The sequence below is a fragment of the Podarcis muralis genome, chromosome 15 (genome assembly GCF_964188315.1).
Source record: "Podarcis muralis chromosome 15, rPodMur119.hap1.1, whole genome shotgun sequence".
Classification (NCBI taxonomy): Eukaryota; Metazoa; Chordata; class Lepidosauria; order Squamata; family Lacertidae; genus Podarcis; species Podarcis muralis.
In genome coordinates, this window is record NC_135669.1 from 10112265 (window position 1) to 10137008 (window position 24744).

Consider the following 24744-nt stretch of genomic DNA (forward strand, 5'->3'; position numbering starts at 1 on the left):
ACATATCCCTCCCGCAAATGATTTCACTTCCAAGTTTGTAGCGTCCCCATATTTTGACGTGGTGGCTGGCAGTTCTCCTATATAACTCCAAGCTGGCAACCACGGTCTGAAGTCATAGAATCATAGAATTGGAAGAGACCACAAGGACCATCGAGTCCAACCCCCTGCCAAGCAGGAAACACCATCAGAGCACTCCTGACATATGGTTGTCAAGCCTCTGCTTAAAGACCTCCAAAGACGGAGACTCCACCACCAGTGGCGTAGCAGGGGGGCCGGCCGCACCGGGCGCAACATCTGGGGTTAGGGCAAATCCACAGGTTAGGGGGCGCAAATCCACGGGTTAGGGGGCGCCTTGCCCCGGGTGCTGACAACCCACGCTACGCCACTGTCCACCACACTCCTTGGCAGCAAATTCCACTGTCAAACAGCTCTTACTGTCAGAAAGTTCTTCCTAATGTTTAGGTGGAATCTTCTTTCTTGTAGTTTGGATCCATTGCTCAGTGTCCGCTTCTCTGGAGCAGCAGAAAACAACCTTTCTCCCTCCTCTATATGACATCTTTTTATATATTTGAACATGGCTATCATATCACCCTTTAACCTCCTCTTCTCCAGGCTAATAACTTGTCTAATAACTAGTCTCATAACTTGTCTGAGATTCCCGACAAAAACCTCCTGCTGACATTACTGCATTTTAAAAAAAAAAGTTTTATTTTCAGTTACAAATGAAACGTGTCGTTGTATTTATATTCAAATTATATTTGCATCTGGGTGTTGGCACTGGCAAAATTTTATGGAAATTCCCCCCCCCCCCCCCGTTAAGCGCTTGCTATTTTTAGAAACCGACCAGCCTTCTCCCTGGCTCTGCTCTGAAATCTAACCACTAACCCTCACTGCCTCTCTGAACCAGCCTTCTCCACCTGGCCCTCGGACTACAACTCCCATCAGCCTTAGCCAGCTGCGGAGCCCGAAGTGACGCTCTTGGAAAGAGAAACGAAACCCGGCACCGGCTCTCTCGCGCCCTCTGCCGGAGCCGGCGCAGGAACTGCAGGGAGGGAAAAGCGGGGAGGGGCGGAAGCGTCGTAGCGTCGGGGGCTGATGGCGTCACGGGAGCGACGACGCGGAAGTCGCGGCAGCAGCTGGTGCAGGAGGAGCAGGTGGCGGCGGCGGCGGTGAGTGCGAGCGGCTGAGGCGCGGGGTGCGGGGGGTGGGCCGCTTCCCAGGCCGGCCCTCCTTGGCCCCTGGCCGTCTTCTTCCTCCTCCCCGGCCCCTCGACTGGGCAGGGCCTCCTTCTCCTTCTCCTTCTCCTCCTCCTCCTCCCCCTCCTCCCAACCGGGCTCCCACCCCTCTCGCCCGGTTACAGGGTCCGTCTTGCTTCTGCTCGCTCCAGCCAGCCCTCCCTGCTCTAAAGCCAGGACCCCCATGGTCCTTCCCCGGCCCTCCGGCCCCTGTTCTTTTAAGGGCCACCTTGCCATTAGTTGTAGCTGGGGGGGGGGGCAGCGGCCGGTTCCTCAAGTCAAGAATTAATTAAAAAAACACTTAACTCGGTTCTGCCCCCCACCCAACATAAAGCCTGCTACGCCCTTGCACTCTGCTTTCTTTAAATAACAGTAACAATAATAAGGAATTTTTTGTCTCTCCCTTCCTACCCAGCTTTTTTACATCCTGAAAGTTGCTGAGCTTTTTTATTTATTTATTTATTTATTTATTTATTTTTTAGGAGAACCCCCATCTCTGTCCTGCCTCGCTAACTGGTTGGTTATTAGCAGAGTACAGATGTGGGTGGCGCTGTGGTCTAAACCACAGAGCCTAGGGCTTGCCGATCAGAAGGTCGGTGGTTCGAATCCCCGCCACTGGGTGAGCTCCTGTTGCTGCTCCTGCCAACCTAACAGTTCGAAAGTGCAAGTAGATAAATAGGTACTGCTCCGGCGGGAAGGTAAACGGCATTTCCGTGTGCTGCTCTGGTTCGCCAGAAGCTGCTTAGTCATGCTGGCCACATGACCTAGAAGCTGTCTGCGGACAAACGCCGGCTCTCTAGGCCAATAAAGCGAGATGAGCGCCGCAACCCCAGAGTCGTCCGCGACTGGACCTAATGGTCAGGGGTACCTTTATCTTTACAGTGCAATTAAATCCAAAGAAAGCCAGGCAAGGGGGCGGGGCAGACCAGAGTGAAACTCAATAGATTAAAATAGCAGGTTTTTTAAAATACAGTATGTATATTTATATTCCCAGAACTCAAAACTTTTTAAAAGCCTGGGAGATTTTTTAAAAAGAAAGTATTTCAGCACACAAAAGAAGGTTCTAGATGAGCTCTTCCCTTCTCATAACGAGCTTGTGAGGTAGCCTAGGGCTGTGTTTTGGTGTCAGGTGGCCCAGGATCTCCCAGTGAACTTTGTGTCTGAGCAGTATTTGGAGCCTGGCCTCCTCAGTCCTTCTCCAGTGCTCAAGTTTGCTCAACCATGCTGGCAGTCTTGTGTGTCTGGCACCAGCCATTTCCTGAAAAGGCTTAAAGGAGAGGACTTGGTCAAGCTCCAGTAATTAATGTCACATTGAATGCTGTAGCCATTGAAGAGAATCTGCCCAACCCCTACAGCTCTGTTTTGTGCATATTTACTTGTAAACAAGTCCCAGGTGTTCAGTGGGGTTTGTAGGTAAACAGGTGTGCTTAAAGCTGCGCTGCCCACAGCGTTTAGAGCTCTGGACTTGGCTAAGAAGGCCACTGGCCTGACCAAGCAGGCTCTATCTAGTCCAGCACCCTGTTCTCACAGTGGTCAGCCAGATGCCTGTGGAAAGCCTGCAAGCAGAACCTGAGCACAACAGCACTCTGCACACCTGTGATTCCCAGGAACCGGTATTCAGAAGCATACTGGAGGTAGAATATAGCCAGTCTTCCAAAATTCAGCTTCTTTGGATGTCCATGAGTTCATGGGTTGAGAGAAAGGCGAAGGAACCTTTCTCTATCCGCTTTCTCTATGTCATGAATAATTTTATAAACTTATAACATGTCGCCTCCTACTCACCTTTTCTCTAAACCAAAAAGTCCCAAACGTTGCAACCTTTCCTCATAGGGGAGTTACCTCACCCCTTGACCATTTTGAGATCTCAAATAATTTTCAGCTGTTTTTCTCCTGCTTTGGTGGGAGATGCAGGGAATTCTGGGCTATGTGGAAGGGCAAATAACATTATTGATATATGAAGCACCGTAATGTGTTGTAGCTGCTTCTCTTGTCTTTTGATTTGTGGATTAATGTAATGTGAACATTCCCCAAGGTAGAACTGCCCTCCTGGGGCCACCACCCTGAAAATTCAGCAGATTGGGTTAGAACCGTAAAGCAAAGTGGGGTTCAACTTTTCATACCAAGTGAGTCACAAGAGTACTTGGACACGGAACCTGCAGGCCACACAATGCCTTGTCCTGTGGGGCGGGGGAGTGAGACCAACATTTGATGAGGACACCCATCTCTCAAGTCAGCTAAGCAACAGCAGGCTTTGGGAAGGAGGCGTGAAGCTCTGGCAGTGTCCTAGAGCCCTCCCTCCTCTTTCCTAAAGCTGGGAAAGCACTAACTAGCCCAGTGCTTTTGGAAAGGCAGCCCAAGGGCTGGGGGGTAGGGTGCCAAATTTTGCTGAGGGCCACATGTTGGACCACCCTGCTCTGGAAGGTCCTTTCTCTGCTTTGCAGACTGCATATCCTTTCCTATCCACTCCACTTCCTAGTCAAAACCATTTCTTGTTTTGTGAATTGTCACCTCTCCAATGAAGAGCTTTCACAAGCACCAAATCCCTGGTACTGTCTTGTAGCTGCATCTCAGAAATCACCATTGTGGCTCTTGGATATCTAACATGCTGGGTGGTCTGGGGTGTTTTGAAGTCACGTGAGTTCTCACCTCTTGGCTTTCTAGAAAAGAAGTCATTCTCACGGCTGCACACAGACACATCCTGGGAAGAAGTCATGTAACTCTTGTGTTCTCTGCTTTAACAAACAGCAGAGTTGCATAGCCTGTGTTCCTGTTTTCTGTTCATCTTAATTCTTATCTTAATGAGAAGAGAACAGGAAATAAAGTTATTTAAGGAATTTCCTAAAGTGTCTGTGGGCTTCTCACAGCAGAATGCTTTGCCTTGCTCACATATGTTGTTGGCCTCCATCCGTCTCAGGAGACAGTGGAAGAGTGCGCCATTGGGGGTAAAGTCAAACCATCGGGGCTCTGCGCTCCTCCCAGCGGTCATTTCTCCTCTGGTCATTGCTGTGGATGCAGGACCTGACAGTCTGCTTCCAGGCACTGCAAGGAATTCCCACACAGCAGGGTTAATGTTCCTAGTCTTCATGTCAGGTTTGCTGACACCTTTATAATGCAGAGTTGGTCTGCCAACAGGCCTGGTGCCTGAGGCCAGATCACTTGGGGATCCTGCTATCTTTCATTCTGTGTACATGACCAAGCCATGTTGCTGAGATAGAATGCTGGGAATGTGGGCTTCGGAGAGCACACCTTTGTTTGAGACTATGTCCTGCCATGTGATGCCCAAAATCTTAGATGAATGTATCGCCTTGCTAACAGTGTGTGGCTTGGCTGATTCATAGAAGTAATCGGGTTGCTTCTCTGTAGACCAAAGGTGAATCCCAAGGCCCACATTCCCTTCTGGACAACTTTACGAGAGCCACATGCCAGTGGTGGGTGGGACCAGAAGCAAAAACATTCCAATACTACTTTTGCTCAGTAGGCCAGCTTTTATGCACACTTCTCTTCTTCCTCTGTATACTAATAATGATAATAACAATCACGCCCCCCCCCTCCAGGCATTATCAGAGTTCAAGGACACATTCCGGCCAGCCAAAAACACCTGAGAGTCTCAAATAGGTATGGGGAGGGGTGTGGTCTGGGGAGAGTCCCATGAGACAGATTGAGAGGTTTGGAGGACCACTTTTGGTCCCTAGTCCTGAGGTTCCCCACCTGTAATGTAGGCATTTATGCATTGTGGCTGCCTACTGCTGGTAGCACGCTGATTTCTGAAATAGCGTCCATCCTGTACCTCAAGACAAGCAGTGTCCATCTGATGGATGTGAGAAATTTGGGCACAATCCATTGGGAAGTCCTGTGTAAGATGAATGGTGCATGGATACAATGCTCTTGTACATTTCCTGCTCATTCCAATGGGGCCACCCACCTCATGAGGGGCAAGCAGAAAGAGCTTTTCTCTGATGGCATCATGAAGACGTAGGGTCGTCCAGGATATGACCCAGAGATCTTGCCTCAGGGCTGCAATCCTAGCCCCACTTACCTAGGAGTAAACCACAATGAACTCAGTAGGGTTTGCTTTTAAAGGGTAGACATAGGGCACTGTAACTTGTTTGAGAACAGTAGTATTCCTTGCCTCCACAGCAGATCAGAGGCGAAAGGGAGTGAAGCCAGTGATGTGAGAAGAGTGGAAGGAGGGTAGCAGAAGACATAACTGCAGCCAATTTGTGTGTGTGGATCTAGTGTTGTTACAGGCAGAATCTCCAAGGGGAAGAGTCATAGAGTATCTGCTTTGTGTTGTAGAAGGTCCCAGGTTCAGTCCCTTGCATCTTAAGGTAGGGCAGGGAGCGAGTCCTGTCTGAAATCTAAATAAGTTTCTGCCAGTCTGTGTAGACAATACTTTACTGAACTAGAAGGACCAATGGTCTGGCTCAGTATAAGGCAGCTTTCTGTGCTCCTATTTTCAATATGCACAATTTTCAACTTGCAAACTGGGCATCTTGTCATCTGGGGAAGATAGATGTAAACTGCTGTGGTGGAGAGGAGGAGAAAACAGAGAAAATGTGGATCTGGAGCTTGTTACCCAACATTTTTTAATTAATCGCTTTTAGTTAGGGTTACTTACCTGATTAAAGAAATATTAGATTATTAATTTCACAGGTTCTGGCCAATCAGTTATATTTCATAGACAAGACCATAATTCCAAGGTAATATCATACTTCTCCTTAAGTTTATGCACATGTGTATTGCAATATACATCACTGTAGAAGCATTCCCTTCTACACGAGAGAAGTTCAATGGCATGTTGTCACTAGCCTTTAAAATGAACCTTAAAAAGAAAAGCACTGCTGGTTTATTGAGGCACTTTTAGTTTTCGTTTTGTTCAGTATTGCAGCTCTTGCTATAATCTGGAATATGGATTTAGTGCCTTTTAGTTGAAGTTGCACAAAATGGACTGTGGGCTTGTAAGGCACATCTCTTTCGATAGCTCTTATTTCTTGATTCCTTTGGATATGTAAGGTAAAGGTACCCCTGCCCGTACGGGCCAGTCTTGACAGACTCTAGGGTTGTGCACCCATCTCACTCAAGAGGCCGAGGGCCAGCGCTGTCCGGAGACACTTCCGGGTCACGTGGCCAGCGTGACAAAGCTGCATCTGGCGAGCCAGCGCAGCACACGGAAACGCCGTTTACCTTCCCGCCAGTAAGCGGTCCCTATTTATCTACTTGCACCCGGGAGTGCTTTCGAACTGCTAGGTTGGCAGGCGCTGGGACCGAGCAACGGGAGCGCACCCCGCCGCGGGGATTCGAATTGCCGACCTTTCGAACGGCAAGCCCTAGGCGCTGAGGCTTTTACCCACAGTGACACCCGCGTCCCTTTGGATATGTAGCTTCTAGTATGTTGGAAGCTCCAATGGGAGTGCTTGAAAAACACCCTAGGATTACAGCCTTTGCTCTGAAGTGTCCCTCCCAATAATCTTATCTAAACAGACTTGGCAAAGTTGATCTGCAAGTGACGGTTGTGCATCATTTTTGCTAGCTGTTTGGGAGGAGGGACAAGGCTTATGATCCAAATCAGCTTCCCCCAACCATGGGTCTTGAGATGTTGTTGAGTACAATGCCCATCATCTCCAGCCAGCATGGCCAACAATCAGGGGTGTGTGTTATTTGGGTGTGTGTTTGTGCAGGGAGGGAGCAGGGGTTGTAGTTCAGCAACATTGGAGAATCCAAGTTTGGAGAAGGCTGCTCAGAAACCTTAGCTCCTGGTTATTGGAAGTCCTGTTTCCAGCTTGTGCAGTTTCAATAGGTTCTGCCCACACATTGTGAGCAGTAGACACTTGTCTTAAAACACATACACACACACACACACATCCGAGATTCTCAGGAAATGGAATTTGAAGCAGGAAATAAAAAGACAAATTAGGCAAGCAAGACAGTCCTGGAGGATAGGACAACAAAGGACCATCAGCTGTGGTGGATGAAACAGAATCTCAGTGTTCCAGGGCATAGAAAAGAATTGAGAGCTTCGGGACAAACAGGAGATATTAGCCTGTTTCTTTGTGCTCTGTTTGGGAGCTTGCGATATGGTATTTGGGCAGGGAGGGAGGATAGGACAAAGTGGACCTTGATCTGATCAAGCAAAGGGCATTCTTAACTGCTTAATATATAACACTCTAAGGCAGGACATCCTGTCCCCAGAGGTTCAGAATAATGGGCCTAGTTTCCACACAGAGCTCTAAAGTATTGCAGGACTCATTGTTCTTTGCTTTTCTTTCCTTCCCTGTCGTTCTCCTTCTTGTCTAGATTATACTCTCAGGGATGACTCAGCTGGGTGCCATAGCAGCTCTAGCTGCCAGCCTGGTGGCAGCTGCTCTTTTTTCTGCAATACACAAGATCGAAGAAGGGCACATTGGTGTTTATTACAGGTACGTGCAGGTGCTTAGAGGGAGCTCCACTTTCTGCAGATGTGTGTATGTCAGTTTATACAGCTCTCCAGATTATGGTTTCTAGGATCAGGAAGTGGGGGAAGCCCTTAAACACTCAAAATAGTTCCCTCTTCCATGCAGCTTCGATTTGTTTCCTGTTTAGCACTATTGCCATGATGAATCAAATGGTTCCTAGGAAGAGTCACTGCCAATCAGTGTAGACAATACTAAGCTAGATGGGCAATGGTCTGATGTGGTATAACTTGTACCATATAAGGCAACTGCCTTTATTCCTTGTTCCTAGTTCTTGCCCTGCAAAACAGAACTGGAAACCCACTTCAAACAATGGTTTCTCTTAGGTAAGCACTGACCATACTCTGCCAATTTAGTCATTACAGACTATAGGTTATTAATTTGTATTCCCTTTAGAATATATGCAGGCTGCTTGCCAGGGAGTGTCAACCCCTCCCAAGGTAGCTTCCAACACATACAAATGCACATTATCAAATAAAAAGAAGCATAATAAAATATAAATGATTAAAAAACCAAGAACCAACAGTAATACACATTCAGCCTAGTATGGTAAGGTAAAGAATTATAAACTAAAGTAGCCCCATCTATACAGCAGCCCAGTGAATCTCACTTTCAGGAAGAGAAGGCAAACACAAAAAATGTCTCTCAAGCAAGAAAGGATTTTGAAAGAGGAACTGTGTGCAGGAGAGGTGGCGGTAGCAGTCTTCAAGCCTGCATATTTCTCTTAAGAGCAAAGAGTGCTTTAGAACTTCAGATCTGTCTCTGTTTATTCTGTGTCTGCTTCTGCCAGTTTTTGTCTGTACTGATAAACTACTATACTTCCCCTTTTTGTGAGTAAGCACCAACTTTTTCCCCCAGCAATAAAATCTCTATATCTGGATGTACTGAGTGTACCAAACTAAGTTATACTCGGTGTATACCCTTTGAAATTAATCGGCCTAAGTGAGTCATGCCCATTAATTTCAGTGTGTCTACTCACAAGTATGGCTAACGTTGGATACAATCCTGTGAATCCTCAGATTCTGAGAATGTGTATGTTGTACGGTAAAGTTCATTTTGAACTCAAGTTGCCAAGACACTAGGATGTGACAGTCAACCAGTTCTCCAGTTCACTCCAATGGAGGAGGCTGTCTCGCGGCATCATTTATTATTTTTTTAAAAAACTTGTATGCTGCCTTTCAACATAAATATTCTCAGGGCAGCTCACATCAGTTAAACAGAACAAGGAAATGTACAACAAGCATAATAATTAAAAGAGTAGGTGATATTAACAGTAAGAGAATAAGGCCTGTGGCATAATCAGTGCCAGGATAACCTCTTAAGAAGAGTCTTCCTTATGCAGGGTGCCACAACCGAGAAGACCCTTCTTGCAACTCACCTCTAGCCAGGAGCACCCAGAGGGACCTGAAGTGGCAATCTCGCTGCAAAAGCAGGCCAATGTGGAGTTAGGTGCTCCATCTAGGGCTTTCAAAGGACTCACCAGCACTTTGAATCATGCTTGGAAATGAACCCCGTGAAGATGTTTAAGATATGTTCCCACTGACCGTTCTTGGTGCTCATTGGCGGTGACAGTGAGTCCTGCCTTTGTCCATTTGCAGGTGCAGTTTGGATTCAAACCATGCCTGTAAATGGACATTTCCCCTCTGAAACAAATCCCAGCTGCACCTGTGAATGGGCAGCCTCAAAGGCACTTGCAGTCGGCACCAATCAGCGATCTCCACTTGCCAGCGAGCAATTGGATGCATGCTTCAGGCTCCCAATTATTTATTTTTTCTCAGATGCATTTTCACCTGCCACACACCTGACATCACATGTGCAGAAAGAGAACATGTTTTAGGGGAAACTGCCTCTCAGGCCAAACTAAGACCCCTGCTAGGCCTGTTCTAAAACTCCCATTATTCTGCACCAAGGATCACAGCACTGCCTGATATAAATGCACACCTTTCTCTCTTTGTTTTTAACAGGGGAGGAGCCCTGCTGACATCCACCAGTGGCCCTGGCTTCCACCTAATGCTCCCTTTCATTACCTCCTACAAATCAGTACAGGTACTTTTCATTTTTATGCTCTCCTTACAGGAGTGTAGCATATAGAGTTCTTATTAGTTGCACCCAAGTAGTCTGGGATGCTGTATTAGTCTTTTTTTCCTAATGGCAAGTAAGTTCAAATTCTGAACCTGAAAAAGTGTCATAAATTTTTATTGTTATTGGAATGTAGCCTGCTGTGTAAAATCAACCCTGTTATTCTGGTCATCGCTGGCATATATTTCCTGAATGAAGGGACACAGGTGGCGCTGGGGTCTAAACCACTGAGCCTCTTGGGCTTGCCAATCAAAAGATCGGTGGTTCTAATCCCCATGATAGAGTGAGTTCCCATTGCTCTATCCCAGCTTCTGCCAACCTAGCAGTTCGAAAGCATGCCAGTCCAAGTAGATAAATAGGTACTGCTGTGGTGGGAAGGTGAACGACATTTCCGTGCGCTCTGGTTTCTGTCATGGTATTCTGTTGCGCCAGAAGCGGTTTAGTCCTGCTGGCCACATGACCCAGAAAGCTGTCTGTGGCCAAAACCGGCTCCCTCGGCCTGAAAGTGAGATGTACACCACAACCCAATAGTCGCCTTTGACTGGACTTAACCATCCAGGGGTCCTTTACCTTTTTCCTTTTTTTTAACCTTTATTTCTCCTGAATGTTGCCCTCGTGGGAATGTGGTCGTACGCTATTGTAAGCGATCCAGTTCATTACAAATCCTTTTGCTTTCTTTCTCCATCTCTCTAGACAACATTGCAAACAGATGAAGTAAAAAATGTTCCATGTGGCACAAGGTGAGTTGTGGCCCCAGAATCGAATTGGGCACCTTTATGTCCTTCTCAAGCTCACAGGTTGAGGCTGCTTCCCATATGCTGTTTTGGACCTTCTTCGACTTCTGTGGTGCCTCTGTGCAGTGGCACTGAAAAGCAGCTCTGCTGAGACAGTAAATGGAAGCATCTTGCCCCAAATTGCCTTATTATACTGGATCCTGCAATGTATATGTACACCTTTATGTAGGCTGGGCGAAGTGTGTTCTTAAAGCAGGCTTCGCTGAGCGTTTAGAATCAAAAAGTAGAAACGGACAGTCCAAACCTCTAAAACAAGATATCGCACATCAAAAGTCGAGCTTTCCCTGTTGAGAAAAGCCAAATCATGTGGTTTGGGCAAATAGATACACATTCATTAATTGGCCTTGTTTACTTATATTGTCATTGCCGTAGACGAGAGGGAAGTACAAATAGCTGTTCAGGCCCCTGTTTGGACAGCCCACTCAGCCCTTTCTTCCCCAGATGCCTTTAACCTTCTGTTTGCATTCATAAGGGCTAGAAACATAGGTTATGGGGAGTTGCCTTGGTTTTTCAAAAGGAAGCTCAGATTTTGGGGATCCCACAGCAGATAGCAAATTCTCTGCATGTACAGTGGAATTTCTGAAGTATAGGGTTGTATTCGACTAAGTTCTTGGGAGCGGAAGGACTTCTCTGAGAAAAATGGAACTTCCCCAAAACTGCTCCAGAAGGTTGGGGAATCCCTAGACCAGATTTGGGGGAAGCGGTTGTGGAAGTTGTTTCGGCTCACACAGTGACTTAGCAGGATTCAACCCATGTTGGTTTGCCTGCACTTAAAACCTCTTTTAAGGATGCTTGTGCAATGCATTACAGAAAATCCTTCAAGAAATGTGATTGTATGACCTCTCTAGGCAATTAAGTGCCTGATGGCGCCATGTTTTCCATGCAAATTAGTTTTTTTCCTTCTGAATGGGATGTCCTTATTGAGTTTTACTTCTCAGAAGAAGCTGTGAAGCTCTCTGTACCTGCCACTAGATGGCATTTTATCCTTCACTTACTTCAAAACTTTCCCTCTATAGCATTTGGGGTGAATGCTACTAGGGTGGTGGCCTGAACTAGTTGGAATAGCCTGCAAAGCAGAAACCGTGCTTGCAGAAACAAATGAAAGTCAGTGAATTCTGTTCTGAAAACTGAAGTAACCCATTACTGAGAGTATTTTTTTAGTCTCAAAGCTGAATACTCAGATGGCTCAAACAAATAGTTTGGCTATAAATTTAACCATAGATCTACACAATTATCTTTTTATTGTCATAGTCTGTTGGGAGGAACTCAAGTGACCTAAAGCATGGGCAACTGATTACACCAGGGCCAGACAACATGGTACCCTCCCGCCCCAACCAACACAGCCAGGTCAGGGATGACATCTTGGGGAAAATGCTGGGTGTGTGCTTAAAGAGCAAGCGCTCATGCAGTTATATTTTTTGTATTCTTTGTTCATGCTCTGCCTTGCCACAAAAGGACTTGATCCCCTAAGTAGCTAACAATTCATTTTAAAATAAGCAATAAACCCTTAACCACAATTTCACACAGCACATAGTTAAGCTATGGAATTTGCACTCCCAAGGTTGGTCACCAACTTGGATGGCTTTAAAAGAAGATGAGACAAATTTTGGGGAGGCGGATGCTATCAACGGCTACTAGTCATGGTGACCATGTTCTAAATCCACTGAATACCACTTGCTGGGTATCAAAACTGAGAATCAGAAGTGCATACTTAAGGCCTACTTCTGGGCTTCCCATAGACATCTGATTGGTCATGGCAAGAAAAGAATTAGATGGGCTCTTTTGACGTTCTCCAGATCAAGCCAGTTGTCCCATCTAGTTCAGAATCCTGTTTCCTGCTACAGTGATGAACCAAGTGCCGGTAGGAAATCCACAAGCAGTGCATGAAAGCAATGACTGGCTCTGTTTTTGCTCTCCACCAGCTGGTATTTAGAGGCATGGTGCCTCTGAAGCAAGAGGTTGCATAGAGCTGCCATGAGTAGTAACAATGTCTCTGGGCAGTGGAAGCCAGCGGAGATGGAGCCTGGTGGGCCTCTCACAGGACAGCTTCCCACATCTATACAATTCTTTATCCCATAGATCAGTGTTTCTCAAACTTGGGTCCCCAGCTATTGTTGGACTACAACTCCCAGCATCCCTAGCTAGCAGGACCAGTGGTCAGGGATGATGGGAGCTGCAGTCCAACCACAGTTGGGGCCCCAAGTTTGAGAAACGCTGCCATAGGTGATGCATGGTCCTGCATACGTGCTAGAACTAGATAAGAAGTCGTCCCTGTTTGGATTTTGCTCTTTTTTTCTACAGTTTGTTGGTTGGGCACTGGGTACAGTGGTGCCTCGCAAGATGAAATTAATCCGTTCCACAAGTTTTTTCGTCTTGCGATTTTTTTTGTCTTGCGAAGCACGGTTTTGGAAAAGTTTTGGAAAAGCTTCAAAAATACCAAAGTCTTCAAAAACCTCAAAAAAGGCTACCACACCGCGTGCTATGAGTTGCTCCTCGAAGTCAAGTCGCAACTGTATTAACGGTTTTAAGAAAAAGGAAACAAACTTGCAAGACGTTTCCGTCTTGCGAAGCAAGCCCATAGGGAAAATCGTCTTGCGAAGCAACTCAAAAAACCCAAAACCCTTTCGTCTTGCGAGTTTTCCGTCTTGCGAGGCATTCGTCTTGCGAGGTACCACTGTACATTCTATCCCTCGATACATTCTGTCTTCATCCCTAGGGTGTGTTGTCAAAACACTCACCTCCCTTCGCACTTTCTTTCTGCAGTGGAGGAGTGATGATCTATTTTGACCGAATTGAGGTTGTGAACTTCCTAATCCAAAGTGCCGGTGAGTTTATTTAGCTCTGCTTACTTGTGCTTCCTTTTCCGGGCTGTGGCGTGGAGGAGTGTGCAGGAGTTTGGGGGCTGGATTTGCCACACAGAATATTCACACCCATTCCAGTAGTAATATAGTTTTATTTACTTTGAAGATTTACGCCCCACTTTTCAATCAAATGAGTTTCAAGGCGGCTTGCAACAAACAGGTAATGATAACCATAAAAAATCCAACAACTTTTCAACATACGCTCTTGCACAGATATTGCAGGCATGCACCACACAGCAGCAACTCTTACTCCTCTGACAGATAGATGGGGCCAGAGCCTCCTTCCCTTCAGTTCTGCAATACCAATGCAGCAGAGAGCGAGGAACAGAAGTAGCTGCCTTATGCTGGGTCCAGCGCTTTGGTCCTTTTAGCACAGTATTGTCTACACTGGCAGGCAGTGGTCCTCCAGGGTTTCAGGCAAGACAATTCCCACCACTACCTGGAGATGCTGCTGACTGAAGATGGCGCCTTATGCATGTAATGTTTTACCTCTGAGCTATATAGCCCTTCCCCAAAGAGTAGAGTGTCCTTATCCCTGGAGCTGCTCCATATTTGTCCAATGGATGAGGCCTAGCTGGCTTCCCTCTTGTCCGGGGAGTCGGGGCCTTCCCAGAGGGCCAGAATATATTTTGTTTCTCACCAGTCCCGCTGAGGCATAGTGTATTTGAGCCCTGGTAAAGTGCAGCAGACCCATAAGCTTTGCAGGAAGAACTGGAGTGAGATTGGCTCTGCTTGGGTCATATTGGGAGTCTCCATTGCCTGGCCTGAAAAGCCTCCAGGTCTACTCACAGTCAATAGTGCCCACCCCCAGTGTTAAACAGAGACTACAGGGTGCTGCCTCCTGATGTTGCAACCTGCTACTGTTGTTAAGCATGAGGGCTGATCTGAGCTAACAGCACCCTTTTCTCTTCTCACCAGTATATGACATAGTGAAGAACTTCACTGCAGATTATGACAAGGCTCTCATCTTCAACAAGATCCACCATGAGCTCAACCAGTTCTGCAGTGTCCACACTCTCCAGGAAGTTTACATTGAATTATTTGGTGAGTGCCTTGATCACTAAAATGGAGGTGGTACCACTGATGTGACCCACTTGTTAGCATCTTTTTAAGGGTTGTTTTTTTTTAATGCGTTCTAGGCTGTGCGTGTCCAAGTGGATGGAGTTAGTTCAGTCTGTAGAGCATGAGATTCTTATTCTCAGGGTCATGTGTTGCAGCCCCACGTTGGGCAAAAGATTCCTGCATTGCAGGGGATTGGACTAGATGACCCTAGTTATCCCTTCCAACTCTACAGTTCTATAATTCCATGAATGAAAAGCTGCTCCACTTCAGAGGCATGTGGTACTCTGGCCAACATGATTAACTCACACACCACACTCAATTATCCTTAAAAATTGTCTAATTATTTGGTTCATTATCTTACCACATGGGAATATGGGAGCATATTCACCCAGTGCTCTTATCAGCTGCACTGGCTTCCAGTGGAGTATAGGCTTCCAGGTTTAAGGTGCTGGTTTTGACCTTTAAAGCCCTATGCAGCCTAGGACCCTTGTACTTATGGGACCACCTCTTCTGGTATGTCCCACAGAGGACCCTAAAGTCCATGAATAATAATAGGTTAAAGGTCCCGGGCCCCAAGGAAGCCAGACTATCTTCCACCAGGGCCAGGCTTTTTCAGTGACAGCTCCGACCTGGTGGAATGCTCTGTCCCACGAGACTAGGGCCCTGCAGGCCTTGATCTCCTTCTGCAGGGCCTGTAAGACAGAGCTATTCTGCCTGGCCTCCAATTTGAATTAGCCTGATCCTCTATTCCATTTTTCCCTTCCTTTTTTATGAAGAAACCCTTTCTGGGAACCCACATTTAAATTCTTCCCTGGTCTCCTTTCTGGCCCTAGTAGGACCAACTTGGCCAGTTAGCCCTGGTCATCATTTGATGTCTACTGACTGGGATTTCCCCGCCCAAATGACCCCTGAATTTTTGAATTTCATTGATATTGATGCTGCATTTTATGTTGTGTTTTATGCTGTTTTATGCTGTTCGTAAGTCACATTTTAATCAATGTTTTATATTTGCTGCTAGCCGCCCTGAGCCCAGTTTTTAAACCGGGAAGGGCGGGGTATAAATAAATATTATTATTATTATTATTATTACCAGATCAGATTGATGAAAACCTGAAACTAGCTCTCCAGCAAGACCTGACATCCATGGCACCAGGACTCATCATACAGGTAACCAAGAATATTAGGGGTGGGGGTGGAGTTCTGGTCCAGTACCAGACAGGGGATTGAAGAGCTGCAAGCTAGACCTGACATTGCCCCACTTTGCTCATCAAACTTGCTGATGCTCCTGGGTAGATCTTAACATCAAGCAAGCAGAAGAGCGGAATTAATTTTTCTTTTTGTGCTGGCTTTTTGTTAGCAGAGCCTGGACAGGCAGCAGATAATTTGAGTCTTTTAGAAGTCTGTGCAAAGAATTTGGTACCATACAGCACCCACCCAAATAGAAGGACCACCCCAATTTGGGGGGATCCATGCTGGGGGCCCTTCTGCCAACTCATTGCCAGACTCTCCTGCGCTACTTTAGACTGTATCAATTGCATGCTAACAGAATGAGAGTGGAGACTGCTTCCTCCCATTGCGGATTGTATAGAGTTGTAGCATGGAGAGTCTTTCCTTGATTTGGCAGCATCTCGTGCTCCAGATGGATATATGATAAGGTCGCTATTGACTGAGTTGAGCACATGCTGCTCAGCAGCCTCCTTCCCACATCATCCTCCCTTTTTATTTCTCCAGGCAGTCCGAGTCACAAAGCCAAACATCCCAGAGACAATTCGGAGGAATTACGAACTCATGTAAGTAGCAGGTATTCTCTCCTTCGTTTTCAGTACAGTTGTGACGGTGTGTAGCTAGTCCCCTGGGCTAGGTTCTCATACCATGTTTTGGTTAAACAAACCATGGCCAAATGCAAACCCAGGCACTGCACCTTAGTAACCTATGCAGTTCGTCGTAACCTGGTGTGATGGTGGCCACCAACTCACATAGTTTTAAAAGAGGATTGGACCAATTTCTGTAGGATAAGTGAGTACAAGTCATAATGACTGTATGCTACTTCTGTGCCCAGTAAGATCAACAGAAGATGGCTAGCACATTCATGTCCTGCTTGTGAGCTTCCCAGGAGCATATTTTTCACCCATGTGGGAGGCGGGATGCTGCACTGGAAAGGTTTCCGATCTTCTCCTGCAGGACACACTCTGTTAACTTTTTACACATTGTGTGGCTGCCCTTGTGGATAAGCAGTTGTTCGCCTCTCATAGCCAAGATAGTTCAGTATTGCATGCTTATTGTCTGGGCATTCTTCAGCTACAGAGTCTTCTCTCTCTGGACCACTCATCGTTGTCTCACCAGCGCTCCCCAGGCTCTGAGCCTTCTTCCCTCCCACCATTCCTCTGCATCCAACCGGTCCATGACAGGTGGGCAGGCAGGTCCATAGGCAGAAGTGGGCAGAACAATGCACGTCTCAGTATAGTAGGCTAATTTCTGCACATGCTCATGTACACCTCTCTAGCATCCATCCAGGCTAGCAAAAGGCATTATCAGAGTTCAAGGACATATTCCAGCCGGGCAAAAACAGACAAAGATGTTGTAAAGCATGGCCAGATAGGGAGGCTTGGGGTGGTGTTTGACCCCCAGGCCTGAGGTTCCCCACTCCTGTTCTAATCAGGTGTATCCTGCTTCCAGGAGCATCTGCTGTTTCTGCCAGTGTTTTACTTATTCGCCCGTCTTGGTCCCTCTAGGGAGAGCGAGAAGACAAAGCTGTTGATTGCAGCTCAGAAGCAGAAGGTGGTGGAGAAGGAGGCTGAGACGGAACGCAAGAAGGCTCTTATTGGTTTGTGTGGATATTTATTTAGAGAACAGCACATGGAGTTGCATAGCACATAGGAAGAGACTTCATCCCTAGGGGGATGTGAGGCAGGCGTAGCCCATTCATCAAGAGGTTGGTGGGAGATGAGGTGATGACAAAAGGCTTTGCTAAATAAATTGTGTGCGCAGCATCTAATTAGTGCACAAGGAGATTCTTGATTGCTGCCCCTCTTGGTTCCTAGACCAGGCCTCCTGCACACATCCTATCAAGGCAAAAAGCGAGAGAGTTTGGATTGAGAAAACTGTCCTATTGGTGAGATAATCACAGTTGTTCATGGACAAGTGGTAATGTGCCACGAGATAGTCTTAATCAAAGAGGGAAGCATATTCCAAAAGAGAAGAGAAGGTTTTTGCTACCTTGTTCTTTCTGCAGGGATGGCAGGAGGGGCAAGTCAGTGTTTTGAAGTAGATGAGTTGAGCTTGCCAGGTGTCTTGCTGTTCCGGGAACAAATTAGCTACGTTGACCATCGGAGTTGGTTCCCATAATCATTGGCCTATCTTTCCTAATACAGAGGCAGAAAAAATAGCCCAGGTGGCTGAAATAACATACGGGCAGAAGGTGATGGAAAAAGAAACTGAGAAGCGAATCTCTGAGATTGAAGGTAAGCAGCTATGGAAAAGATTTTCCATCTGACCAAGGATGTCAGAGCACAAATAGGCTTAGGTATGGGCCTGGTGGATCCTTCCTTTCTCGCAGATGAATATTTTAAGGTCCAATAAAGATGAAGCTGGCCACTTTGCATCTAAAAACATCAGCCTTCCCCAACCTAGTGCCTTCCACATTTGTTAACATCCGCTCCAGTCATACCTGCATTGACTATGTTGGCTAGGACTGGTGGGCATTGCAGTTTGAAACCTCTAGAGGGCACCAGGTTGGGGGAAGACGGACCACAGGATACAGTGGTACCTCGGGTTACATACGCTTCAGGTTACACACTCCGCTAACCCAGAAATAGTGCTTCAGGTTAAGAACTTTGCTTCAGGATAAGGACAGAAATCGCACTGCGGCGGTGCAGTAGCAGCGGGAGGCCCCATTAGCTAAAGTGGTGCTTCAGGTTAAGAACAGACCTCCGGAACGAATTAAGTACTTAACCCGAGGTACCACTGTACTTGACAAAAGACAGGCAGGGACTAGAAGTATGTGGGTTATTTATTTTGCCATTCTCTTATCCTGCCCTTCCTCCCAATGGGAGCACAGAGCAGTTGACAATGCAATATTGCATACAAAGCTGTGAACAGCAGTAACCATTTGTTAAAACCTCACATCCAAGCCAGATGGTAAAACAAAATATAAACATCAATAGTAGACGTGACAGTAGCAAAACCATTAAAAAGTCACATTCCAAAGGCCTGGGCAAATAGAAAGCATCTTACCTTGATCCTATTTATAGAGGACAGCCAAATGCCCTTTGGGAGGGAACTCCGTAATCGAGTAGCCACAACTGAAAGTGCCCTCTCTCATGTTGCCAGCCGCTGAGCAGAAGCTGGAACAACAAGTTGGGCATCACTGGCAGGTCTATAGAGCTGAATAGTCCAGTTCTGAAGGCAGCAGTCCATTATGTACCTGGGTCCCAAGTCGTTCAGTGTTTTATGTCGCCAGGTTGCAGCTGATTCAAGTAGTCCAAGTGTGGGGAACATTACCCCCCCCCCCCGATGTTTCTGAACAGCAGCTCCCATCAGCCCCAGCATGGCCAAAGGCTGGGGAGGATGAGAGTTGCAGCTCAGCAACATCTGGAGGGCCCAAAGTTCCCCACACCTGAAATAGTCCTTGTGGTTGAGAAACATCTTTGGAGCAGCACCATCGAGTGAATTGCTTTTAATCCCCGTTCTGCCTCCACTGATTGCATACCTCCACACTTCCCTGTTTCCAGCCATGTGTTTTTTTGCACATGAGGTTGTTTAGTTTCCTCAGCCAGGATTCTGTAAGCCAGAAGAAGTCTGCCAAATGTTTCAGCTCCCTTGGTATTTGTGTTTGTTTGTGTTTCTGTAGAATTTGCAACTCTCCTTCCACAGTTCAACATGTCAGCCCTGTATACCTTTGTCCTCTGTACATAGAACTGATGCACTGTAGCAGAGGATGTGCTATGCATGCCACCATTCGGTTCTTCGAGCGCATGAAGCTGCCCTGTGCTGAGTCAGACCAACAGTCTGTTCTGGCCTTGCATTTTCACAGACAGGGCTCCCCAGAGTTTCAGACAGGGGCCTTTCCCAGCCCAAAGCCAGGGATTCAACCTGGGATGGTTTGCCACTGAGCTACAGCCCATGCCCTCAGCCAAAGAGCTGCTGCCAGTTGATTACAACTGCAGGCATGTGATGTGGAAGGATTTCCCCTCCTCTCTGTCATTCCTATTGTCGGGCAGATTCCTGGACCTGGGAAAGGCTGTGCCGGCTGCCTCTGAGCAGCATGTCCCTCAATCCTGTTAGGTTCATTAAAGGCCCTGTCAAGCTTTGCAGCATCTCGCTGAGGAGCCAATTAGTGGTTTACAGATCAGCAGTCTCTCATTAGGCAGTCCCCAGCAGAGCGCTGGTGGTTTTCTTTCTCATCAAGGCACGTTGCCAGGTGCCAGGCCCTCGATGCAGCCCCCTAGGAGTCGGGAGGCCCAGCCGAACCCTCGGCAGAGAATGTTTGGCTTTGTCCCAAGCCGTTCCAGCTGCTCTGACAAGTTGATTGCTGTGTGCTCTTTGAATCTCAGGCACTCTCAGCTGTTGGAGTTGGTTGCAGCTGCCCTCTTGGTATGTGAGCAGAAATGACCAGCTAATGGATTGATGTGTTTTGAAACAACACGATCGCAGACTCCAGGGGGATAGTGACAGGCTTCCCCCTCTCTCCCACACACACACACACACACACTTTTTATCTTTTTTTGTTTAAAAAAAAGCAGTTTTGCAAGAGTTGCTTTTAAAATCGTGGGCTTTCTGCGCTTAAGAGTTTTCCGAACAAGGTTTTACACCTCGTTGATCAGCTGCCGGAGTTTGTGGCTGGGTCTCTAGAATTTCATGCAGCAGGTTGAAACTTCTTTGGCTTGTTTCTTCCTGAAAATCACAAAGGGGGGAGCGGGAGGGAAATGAAGGGCGCCATAGATTGGAAAGGGCAGAGCTGGTAAAATGCCACTCAACACTCTGGGAAACAGGGGTGGTTACTCATAGCTTGTGTAGTTTTCATCTAACTGCACTGAGTGGGGCTGAATGATCTTGAATGCACCAAGTTAGAGAAGGCTGATCTAAAGTATCTCAGTTGTGTCTTTTTTGTTTTCATAGTATTGAGTTGCTTGTGCACCACTTAAAGACCGCAGCAATTACGTGGTATATAAATTGTTGGAACAACAACAACAACACTTGTAAATAAGCCCACAAAAATTGCTAGGCTGCCCACCCCCAAAAAAATACTAGCCTATTGTGGTCTGGCTGAGGATAACTGCCTCTTCTGTAGCAGTCAGTTACATCTCTATATTGGAGCTCTCCATCCCTCCTCCTCTGTTCCTCTCGCTTGCCTGCATGGAATTCTCTGAACTCTCTTGTGTGCCAGTTCTTCTTGCCTGTTTCTACCAGACAAATCCTAGCCTCCATGTTTTGCAGAGTGAAGTGTTAATTTTCATCAGTCGGTGCTAATAAGGGATGGGGAACCTGTGGCCTTCCAGGTGTTGTTGGGCTCTTTAACTTCCATTTCTCCTGACCTTTGGCCATGCTGGCTGGGGCTGGTGGGAGTTGTAGCCCAACACCCCCTGGAGGCTACCAGCTTCCTCATCCCTGTATTAAAACAGTCTGACTCACCAGCAATACCAATCTGAATGGGCGCAAGTGAAATTCTGTGCTCTGCTTCCTTCCTTTCATGTTCCCTTCTAACTATTGCCAGCCAATATCCTAGGATCCCAGTCATTTCCCCATTTCTGCTCTGGTTCAATCCAAAATTGTGCTGGGGCTGCAGGGGGCGGAGTTTGGACTTTAGTAAAGCATTGATTACAACCATGAAAACTTGTGCTGTCTTTTGTAGGTGGAAATGGGTAAGTAAGGGGCTTTCCAGGGACTTGTACGGCTTCCCTATACTTCTAAATCTCCCCTTCCTCTTTCTGCAGATGCTGCATTCCTTGCTAGAGAGAAGGCGAGGGCAGATGCTGAATGTTATACTGCTTTGAAGATGGCAGAAGCCAACAAGGTTAGCTGTTCTTCCACACAGCTGGCATCCTCAGCTTGGGGTTGCAGGTTCCCCATGGCTCATACTCCTGCGGGGAAACAAACATGGTGCTGTCATGGTGCTTTGGACTACAGCTAGCACTGCCAGTGATCAGGGATGTTGGGAGCTTACTCCAATAACATCCCAAAGACATCCCCATATTGGCTACTGCTTCTGTAGACGCAAAGTCTGCGTGATTATGATTTGACACGGGTTTGTGGTCTCTTGGGCCTAGTTCTTACTCAGATTGCAACTGGGCTAAGACTGAAGTGCTTTAACACAGGGATGGGGAACCTGTGGCCTTCCAGATGCTGTTTGACCACAACACCCATCATCCCTGACCATTGACCATGCTGGCTGAAATCTAGCAGCTTCCTGGAGGCCATAGCTTCCTCATCTCTGCTCTAAAATGTCATGCCCTCCCTGCATCTCACTTAGCGGCCCCACCATCGAGACGCACACAGTTCCTTTTTCGTATCATTTTTGCATTGTTTCCAATCTGTCGTTAGCCACCTTGGAGATAATTTGATCCATAGGCAGAACCTGGGTCTCCCAAGTTCACCTCCACTGTCGGAGGCAGTGTGCTTCTGAATATCAGTGGTTGGAAAGTGCAGGAGGGGGAGAGTGTTTTTGGCTCTCAGGTTCTGCTTGTCCCACTGGGGCATCTGGTTTGTGAGAACAGGATGCTGGACTAGATGGGCTATTGGCCTGATCCGGCAGGGCTCTTTTGGTGCTCTTGGGTTTTAAAGGATCTCTCTAACCCTGGGCTCTTGATGCGCTTTCTCTTCTTGCAGCTAAAACTGACTCCAGAATACTTGCAGCTCATGAAGTACAAAGCAATTGCCACCAACAGCAAGATCTACTTTGGCAAAGATATTCCAAACATGTTCATGGACCACGCTGGGACTCCCACAAAGTCTTCAGAAGGACCCACAGAGGAGCAGAGAGATGAAAACTGGCTAGGAGCAGGGGAGGGTTTGTGAATCTTGAGTCTGGCCAACGGGGCAACCTGATCTTTGAATGAATGGAACTGACGCCTAGCGCCTCTCCTCAATGTGATTTCTTTCTCTCTTCTGGGATGTCGGAGAAGAGCCAGGCAAAGCTGTGCTTTTTTTAAAAAAAGGTGTTGGGAGGGGGGAGGCAGGCTGGTTTGTTGGAAGCACACAATGGGACAGCTTCCTGACTTATTTCTCAGCAGTCAGATTCACTGTCATGTTTGTGCTCGTGTGGATAGAGAAAGCAACACTGAATCACACTAAGAGGCTGCAGCATTTTCCTGATGGACTCTGCAGCCAATCAGTTTCATTGCCGTTGAAGAAGGGGAGCCGTTTCTTGCTAGAAACTGTTCTTTCCTCTGGCAGTTGTGCACATGTTACAAGTCAAGTCCAACAGGTGGCTGATAAGCATCTTACCCTGCAAATTCAGCAATCGGAAGGAGTTTCTTTCTGTCTCTCTCTCTCTCTCTTTCTCTCCTCTCTTACTGGTCTTTGAGTGCTTGATGTAGCCCAAATTTGATAATATGCACACCAGCTAGATACCAACTACATATCCTTCCTGGATTATTAGGATTCATGAGCATGCTGTCCAACCGTTGGATTTTACCTGTAGCATATATGTTGACCCCATTCCACCCTCAAATAAAGGTGCTATGTTTTGAATTAAAACACACAGAGACACTACAGATTCTAGATTTTGGCTTGTGTTGTGGGGCATTAAATATCAGCACACTAAAGGGGTGTCCAAATGGTGCTTATTTCAGGATGCATCCATATGGTACACCTGAACCCCCCAGTCCACCATCCTCTCCTGATGTGCTGATAGGGACAATCACAGGACCAGTGTTGGGTGGAATGCAGGCTTTGCCCTCACAGTAATGGTCTGTCTAAGTGCGGCTGTCACAGGGGAATAAGTTACCTTTTCCAGGAATGTTACTTCTGCACGAGAGAGCATTGGTCAGCCAGATGGACAGCCTGCATTCGCAAATTGACCCTGGCTTGCATCCCTCTTTCTAGACCATGCATGCAAAACTGGTCATCCATCAAGCCAAGCTCACTAGCCATGTAATCATGGCCTGCTAGATGTTACACACACACACACACACACACACACACACACACACACCAAGTTCCAACTAATTTACTAAGACCCTAGCAGGCCACCGTACATGGCTTGTGTTTCAGCTTGGCAAATCTCTAGTTGCACACCTGTGTTCTAGATTGTAAACCAGCAGCCAGGTTCTCTGTTTCCCTCAGCTTCATGGGTGCAACTGTGCTAGTCCAAATATTTCAGTGTCTTCCTAGAGGAAGGCATTTGGTGGATTTCCACCCCATGCTTGCTCATAGCAAAGGTTTCCAGCGGTGAATAGCATTACTTTGTACTCATTCTGACCTCATTTTTAGCTCTTGCAGGGTTGCTTTTTGAAGTGATCCTTTGAGTGATGCTTTGGGGAAATTATTTTTGAATTGGCATCAATGCAGTTGTGGATTTTTGTCCTGGGGACAGCCCTGTGAGCTGCCTTCAGCTTATGTAGTTGCATCCAAGTTCTTCCATTAGCAGTAAACTCTTCTTCAGATGATGCCCTTGGTTAGACTGTAAATGTCAAACCACTTCCTCTAGAATACACCCGTTAGTGTTTGTTCTGGAAATGGTTGTTCCAAAGCAGCTGGCAGGCTTTGATTTAGAGGTGGGCTTTGCTTTGTTTCCCTGATAACTGTGCCATCTTACATTAGTCTGTGCTATAAGTTTGTTCAGTATGAGGAGTGTAATGGGGAAATTCTGACCCTCCAGAAGCTGTTGAATTCCCAGTTCCCATCAGCCCCAGACAGTGTGGAAAGAAGTCAACATCTAGTATCCCATTGTTGTGTTGGGATATTCGGTGACTTCTATTTTCCAGAGATCATATTAAGCGTATGCACCTTGTAGACCTTGGATTCTATCCAGTGCTATTTCTACTCATAGTGCGCCCACTGAAATTAATAGAGATAGCTAACTTAGGCCCCTGAATTTTAATGGGTGTTCTCTTGAGTAGGTGTTAGTTGGACGCAGCTCCTTATTATCAGCCCTCAATACAATGCCAATGGGTATACTCAGAGTAAGAAGACCTGGAAGCCTATTACATAACCTTGATTAGTTACACACAAAATTGGCTGTGTAGTCAAGGCCTTCATTCTTGCAGTGTGTGAAACTTCCCTTTGACATGACAGATAAGTGGATTTTGGAGTTGTTGGTTTGTTA

General features: G+C 46.8%; 1 protein-coding gene across 2 annotated transcripts; it reads left to right on the top strand.

Moving 5' to 3' along the window:
- Window positions 1–1054: 1054 nt before the first annotated feature.
- On the top strand, window positions 1055–23189 carry ERLIN2 (ER lipid raft associated 2). Of its 2 annotated transcripts, XM_028708626.2 has the most exons (13): window positions 1077–1169; window positions 7530–7651; window positions 9649–9730; window positions 10457–10503; window positions 13321–13382; window positions 13525–13578; window positions 14337–14462; window positions 15574–15647; window positions 16212–16270; window positions 17213–17304; window positions 17852–17941; window positions 21413–21492; window positions 22305–23189. In XM_028708626.2, the coding sequence occupies exons 2-13, from the start codon at window positions 7545–7547 to the stop codon at window positions 22491–22493; spliced, it is 1062 nt and encodes a 353-aa protein (XP_028564459.2). In that variant the 5' UTR covers window positions 1077–1169; window positions 7530–7544; the 3' UTR covers window positions 22494–23189. The 2 variants fall into 2 exon arrangements, with proteins under 2 accessions (XP_077775737.1, XP_028564459.2); XM_077919611.1 differs by lacking the exon at window positions 13525–13578 and having other exon boundaries at window positions 1055–1169.
- The last annotated feature ends 1555 nt before the right edge of the window (window positions 23190–24744 follow it).

Coding starts and splice junctions, on each gene's coding strand:
- ERLIN2 (XM_028708626.2), top strand. CDS start 7,545: ATGACTCAGCTGGGTGCCATAGCAGCTCTAGCTGCCAGCCTGGTGGCA. Junction 7,652..9,648: donor CACATTGGTGTTTATTACAG/GTACGTGCAGGT, acceptor TGTTTTTAACAG/GGGAGGAGCCCTGCTGACAT. Junction 13,383..13,524: donor CTTCCTAATCCAAAGTGCCG/GTGAGTTTATTT, acceptor TTTACTTTGAAG/ATTTACGCCCCACTTTTCAA.